Source organism: Pinus tabuliformis, chromosome 4_2, assembly GCF_031772625.1.
Source record: "Pinus tabuliformis cultivar Carrire ecotype Pingquan chromosome 4_2, CPIR1, whole genome shotgun sequence".
NCBI classification, from domain to species: domain Eukaryota; kingdom Viridiplantae; phylum Streptophyta; class Pinopsida; order Pinales; family Pinaceae; genus Pinus; species Pinus tabuliformis.
Genome location: NC_142304.1, coordinates 893275360 through 893282234, shown reverse-complemented (window position 1 = coordinate 893282234; position 6875 = coordinate 893275360). Strand labels below are relative to the sequence as shown.

Genomic DNA, 6875 nt, shown 5'->3' with positions numbered 1-6875 from the left:
TGATACATTGATCTTAGTAATCAAATTGGCAATATGCAGAGTTAGCTAGAAGTATTTGACTGAGTCTATGGAACTCGACAGGCATTATCCTTATCCATGTCGAATCGGATAGACATGGACCCACCGGGCTCTAAAAACTTGATGGAGTTACAGTCAGGCGGCGGGAAATTTGAAAGAGCTGTTGCAAGGTTCGCACTTCCAATTTGATAATGTTTATAAAGATATATATACTCCCATGGAAGACTTAAATCTTTCATATGGTTCCGCCATAAAATTCTGGAACAGAACATGATTGATTTCTAGAACCGAAATATCAGCAGCAGGCTTGACTCAGCTGGGATGCAACTCGTCGTCCCGTGTTGGACTTCAATTTCTTTGACCTTATCTGATGACACGTCTGTAAATTTCTTTCGATCTTATCTATGATGCATTGGTACTGTTATTATAATATGTTGAGGGCTGTGTTGGTATCAAGCCGTACCATCTGTGAATGACAGAATAGTTTTCAGAATTATCATCTTTGAAGTGTATACATACACTCTGTTTTTGTCTTTGTGACATTCTTTACTGATATCTGCAATGGGCGATCTTGCAAGGGAGCCATCAATAGCTGGAGCTCAAGCTCCTGATTCTGATGGTCAAAAGAAGGTTCATGGTGCTCCCCACTTGAGAGAATACTTCCAGGACATACCCAGTTTTACAAATCCTCTTAGGCATAACCAGTATTTTCGTCCCATTGAAGGATTTTTTGTGACAGAGGACGATATGGTTATGAAGAACATTGATGTGGATATACAGAGAATGGAGACTCAGGTGCTCTATCACAGAGCAGGGCCCCGGTCTGAGGTATGTTTTAGTCCTGATGAAGTTCGTGCTGCCATTGTTACATGTGGGAGGATTTGTCCCGGCGTTAACACGGTTATAGGAGAGCTGGTAGATGGTCTCTGGTACCAGTATGGAGTAAGGGATATCAAAGGGATTAAGGCTGGCTATCGTGGTTTTTACTCATCAGAGCCTGTGGCTTTGTATCCCAAGTTGGTGAGTGATTGGCACAAAACAGGGGGGACAATGCTGGAGACCTCCAAGGGGGGCTTTGATTTGCAGAAGATAGTGGATGGGATTGAGGGCTGTGGGTTTAACCAGGTGTATATCATTGGTGGAGATGGGACCATGAATGGTGCAGTGAAGATATTTGAAGAAGTCAAGAGGAGGAGGCTCAAGGTTTCCATTGTTGGGATCCCAAGTTCTGTGGATAATGATGTGGGGATCATTGATAGATGCTTTGGTTTTCATACAGCAACAGAGGCAGCTCAGAGTGCTATTGATGCAGCCCATGTTGAAGCCGAGAGTGCCACTAATGGAATAGGGCTGGTTAAGTTGATGGGTAAGAATGCTGGACACATTGCACTGCATTCAACTTTGGGTAGTAGGGATGTGGACTGCTGCCTTATACCTGAGAACCCATTTTATCTGGAAGGAGAAGGGGGCTTATTTGAGTTTTTAGAGAATAGGTTGGCGGAGAATGGACATGCTGTGCTTGTTGTTGCAGAGGGTGCTGGACAGCATTTGATTCCTAGGGGCCCTGAGGAGAAGGAAAAGAGGGATGAATATGGGAATCCTATTTTTTCAGATGTTGGGCCATGGCTCAGCGATGAGCTGAAGAATTGGTGGAAGAAAAATCACTCCAATGATCTCTTTACACTGAAGTATATTGATCCAACTTATATGATCAGAGCAGTCCCTGCTAATGCTGCTGATAGTATCTACTGCACTCTGCTTGCTCACTCTGCCATCCATGGAGCCATGGCTGGCTATACAGGTTTTGCTGCAGGAATGATAAATGGGATCTATGCCTACCTTCCATTGGATCGGGTGACCGCTACTCAGAAATTTGTGGATATAAATGATCATAAGTGGGCTTGGATGATGTCTGTAACCAACCAGCCAAACTTTTCTGGTCTTCCAGAATCTAGAAAGATCTAGAAAGGAGGGATGTTTCTCAGCATTGTTTGGCAGGTCTGGTGCATGCCATTTTAATTTACAGCTATAAATCTTACAGTTCAATATTTCATCGCAGAGGCTACTAGCTATTTTATCTCTGTTTCTCCTCTAATTTATGTCTTTTAAAGCGGTAAAGTTGGCCATCAAACCTGCTGGCACTCTTTTGCTTTATTTATAAATAAAGTTGCCCCTGATTTTTGTGGGAAGCCGTACGTTCCAGCTATCCCATATTGTTGTAGATATATTTTGATGTGTAATAAAGTGCAGCGCTTTAAAATTTGTACTTGTTCCATTTCCATTAGGTGTATATTTGCATATATGCTTTCTCTGTTGAAGGTTGGTATTTCTTTTTGATTTTTTAAACATGGTACAAGATTACCAACGGGTTTAAATTTTTATATGAGTGGGGTTGTTTACCGGAGTTTTTTCTGGTATTTAATTCATTAAAATTTTGATTTATTATACGTCAGGAAGGATTAAAATTTTGAATGAATAATTTTTTATATCAATTCTTTTTAATATTTAATATCTGATTTTAAAATAATTTTCATGTGGTTTAATTATTTTAAATATTTAATCTCTGGATTTAAAATAAATTTAATTATTTTAAATGTTTTACATATATAAAAATTTATTTTAAATGTTTTACATATATATAAAGCTAGTTATTTTTTCTAAGAAAACATATTTTAGTGTATTTATAATAGAAATTAAAAATTCAATTTTTTGGCTGCATAGCAACTAACCTGACCTTGTAATCTATATTTTATCTTAACATGCAGGATATGTTTCAGTCATACATAATCATACATAAAAAAGAAAGACAAAAGAAAGACCAACTTGTCACTGGAAAGGAAAGAATAAAGAGATTAAAGGAAAATACTGACGATAAAACACAATTGCAAAATTCTCAACAAGTACAAATGCAAATAGCCAAAAGTAAAAATTCATTTGAGAGCCGATCTACTATAACATTATCCTCCTTCTAAGAGTGAGGATCCAAAGATCATTAAACTGTTGTTGTAATTGTAGGGTCTTCCTTTTCCATGATTCAAAGTGAGATTATAAAATTCACCTTTTCATTGAACTAGTCCACTGATAAATATATAGAACATTTTTCCATATTAAATGATTATGTTGTTTAATTAATAGAACATTTTTCCATATTAAATGTTTATATTGTTTAATTATTTTACATTAGGAAGTTTTTGACTAAAACCTTATGAAATAATTTTTGGTTAGATTTTGTTTTTTCTGTTTGTTTAAAATTCATTTCTAAATGCTTAACATCGAAAAAGTTTACATATTAAACTTATAATTTCATTCTTATCAAATTTATTATTTTAATAAATACCCTTGAAAAAAGAAAAAGACAAATTTAACTATAAAATATTCAAAAAAACCCTTCCAAAATATAAAACAAATAACCCTTCCAAAACATAAAACAATATGGTGCAAAATATTTTACCAATCAACGCATTTGTCTATTGACAATGTAAACCTGAAAAACTTTTAAAAAGTCTCTTTAAAGACAACTCCATTCTTAATAGTGCATTTCATGTTTTTCAATAAAATTAGAGGAACAGTATAGAGTGACTATTCTTAATAGTGCATTTCATGTTTCCCAATAAAATTAGAGGAACAGTAGAGTAATTCTTCAGAAAGATTATTACTCAAGTACTACCCTTTTTGTGGATTTATGACTGAAACCTTTGTGGTGAATGAGATATATGTTCATGAAATATTGCTCAGGAGCATCCCTTGTACTTTCCAGGTGAACGAGATATGTGTTGATGAAATATCGCTCAGGAGCATCCCTGTACTTTCCAGGTGTGTGAGATATGTGTTGATGAAATATTGCTCAGGAGCATCCCTGTACTTTCCAGGTGAATGAGATATATGTTGATGAAATATTGCTCAGGAGCATCCCTTGTACTTTCCAGGTGAATGAGATATATATTGATGAAATATTGCTAAGGAGCGTCCCTTGTACTTTCCAAGCCTGGGGAATTTTTGGTGGCTGTTTGTGCACTTTTTTTGGGTAAGTTAGCAGCGTACATGGTGGCAGGATAGCCCGTGTGGGTGATATGTAGAAGAGAGGACGGCTTATCCCATTGTCTGTGTTCGTTTATTTGCATCCATCTTGCCGGATTGCAGAAGTTTTGGCTGTAAGATCCCCTCTCCCAGATCCATGGCTGACATTCATTCTCGTTAGTGTTGGCCGGTGGTGCAAGGTGAGGTTTGTGAGAGTATAAATTCATAGTGGAAAATAAGGTTAATGCGCTATGGAATATTTATGAAGGGTCTTCAAGGTGGTTTTGTGTAGACATTTGGTAGTTATACAAAGGATTCTTCATAGTTAATGGTTAGAAGGTTGGTTGGGTAGTTTGGAGATTTTTTTTAACGAGTTGGCTCTCATTCTCAATCAGTCAGGAAGAGGAAAATATTTTTCATCCACGGTGATAAGAGGGACAAAGAGGTTTTCAATGAGAAAGAAGTAAGAAGGGCTCATATACAGAAAGAGCAAACTTAGATAACGGGATTTGGTAAGACATTGTAAAACCAGATGAAACATAGACTGACAAGCATATCATTTTGATATTTTTGTGAGCTGTATTGGCTCAGGTTTTGTAATGTCAGAAAAACTTTTGAATCTTGCATGCAATGTTTGAAGTCATATTTTAATAAAATAATTTGGTGCCGTTTGATTGCGTTGTATATGCTTGCTTTCGTTTCTTTGTTGTGTGCTCTGAATTGAATTGCAGCCTCGTAGGTGGCATGCACCAGTGTGGTATAAAAGTAGGCTTTGTTCCTTGCATGTATGTGGAGAGTGGTACTAGTAAAACAAAATACCGGGTAGAATCATTGAGGGGTGCAAATAGTGTCAATGGGAAGAATGGCTCATTATAACTGTAAGGATGGAAATTTCACTCAAACAACAATATGAAACATGTGACACATAGAGGAATATTAGTGTGGGGTCGATGGAAACAAAGGCATTGCTAATGAAATTACTAATTTGTTGTTAGCCATTTTTGCTAGGATGAATGCCATGAAGCAATGTAGGGAAGAGGTGCTGCAACATATCTTCCTGATGCAAGTATGATGAGCAGGTTTTGAAGAAGCCTAGGTTTCTGTTACTGCAATGTCTAGCACCTTAGTTGAAAGTCACACTAAGTAATCTAGATTGAGAGCAACAATGGGAGAGTTACCATTGTCAACTCAAGGACTACTCTCCTATTCCCGTGCTTTATGTGGTTGGAGATAATCCTCACAAAGGAGACTCCCCTAGTAGATCTTAGAGATTTAAGTAAACAAAGTGGTCTAGGTTAAATACCCCTTAAGGGTTGTATTGCAAGATTCACCTAATGACAGATATACAATGATTAGGGTTTTGGGTGTTTTAAGGTATAATTTCAAGAAAGCATATTCAAAAATCCCTATAGTTAAATATAAAGGGCTTCGTTAGGGCAAAAATAAAGGCCTTAGTTAGACCAAAAGAGGTTCATATAGGTACCGAAACACATGTAATAAAGAAAATATACTTTGCTGTTATAAAACAGGGTTAATTACCAATTTATAGAATGCGAAAGATTTATAACAACAATAAAAAAAGAGCCCTAGAATCAATGGTATTACCAATTTATAGAATGCTAAAGATTTATAACAACAATAAAAAAAAGAGCCCTAGAATCAATGTTAAATAACTGAGAAATTAGGGTTATTCAATAAGTTAATAGGAGAATAAATTACAACAATTTTCAGTGATTGAAAACACATAAGAACAGTAGAAACCTTAGATGTCGGCCCTAATTTATGGTTGAAAAATGCATGTAAAATGACATTTAACTTTTCCAAATGAATGTGTGCAAAGTCTAACCCGAGGGTAGTAAGGTGTAAGGCAAACCATGCTAAAAAATGTAGATTTTATTGTAACTTAAACCTAATTTGACATTAAAAGAAAAATTTCGGGTTTTATTTTTTTAATTTTATGGATGTGCACAAGAGATAAGACTAGTGTCTTTCTCAATCAAGGGGCTAGTGGAGTCTAGGGTTATAAATCTATGGAAGAGGATCGATGGAAAGCTTCAAGACAAGAAAGGAAGCTACACTTAGGTTCCTCAATTTCTTGAACCCTAGCATCTTTCTATCTTCTTTGGAGATTGAAAGCAAGGAAGCTACACTTAGGTTCATAGATTCCTCAAGAGAAATTTGATGAAAATCTTGTTGAAGGAGATGTTAGAGCCATAAAATATCTACAATACTTCAATGAAAATTAGGGTTGTGGGAGAGCGCCCCCAGTTGGACCCGCTTCCGAAGCCCACTCTGAATGAAAGTGCTTAGGGAGCGACCCAAAGAGTGTGCTCCCAAGTAGTTCTTGCCAAAAAAACGTTCCCTCCCTAGTGCTTTCACTGGTGGTTAAGATTCTCAACCTTAGCAATGTTGGCAATCAATGGTAATGTTAAATTCTTAAAGTAAAAGTGGCATTTCCTTTATCTTTCATTTTCATTCTTTTACTTCAATTTTTAACATTACCATGAAATGACTTAGGGTGTTTGAGAGTAGTTTCAACCTCTTTGGATTTCATATGGAGAAACTAGATTATTAGATATCACTCAAAATCTAGCAGACTTGATGGTTTTCAGGATTTCAAGATTTGGGGGACTGCAGTGTTTCCAATTGATTATGTATGTGTGAGGGTATGAGATTGACATTTGATCAAGAGAATGAATTTATTGAAGTACCTCGATGTTGGTGTCATTGATTGTTTAACTTCGTTGATGTTGGTGGTATTGCTTGTTGAACTCCTCTACCACAACCTTAACTAAAATGTACCCTTCACTCAAAGGAAAATAATTGGTTAGGTGTGGTAA

The 6875-nt window shown here is 36.3% G+C and overlaps 1 protein-coding gene across 1 annotated transcript; it reads left to right on the top strand.

Moving 5' to 3' along the window:
* The first annotated feature begins 212 nt into the window (after positions 1-212).
* On the top strand, positions 213-2287 carry LOC149172575 (ATP-dependent 6-phosphofructokinase 2-like). Its single transcript, XM_089424343.1, has 2 exons — positions 213-399; positions 597-2287. Exons 1-2 carry the CDS (start codon positions 389-391, stop codon positions 1981-1983), a joined length of 1398 nt encoding a protein of 465 aa, XP_089280469.1. The 5' UTR covers positions 213-388; the 3' UTR covers positions 1984-2287.
* Positions 2288-6875: the final 4588 nt, after the last annotated feature.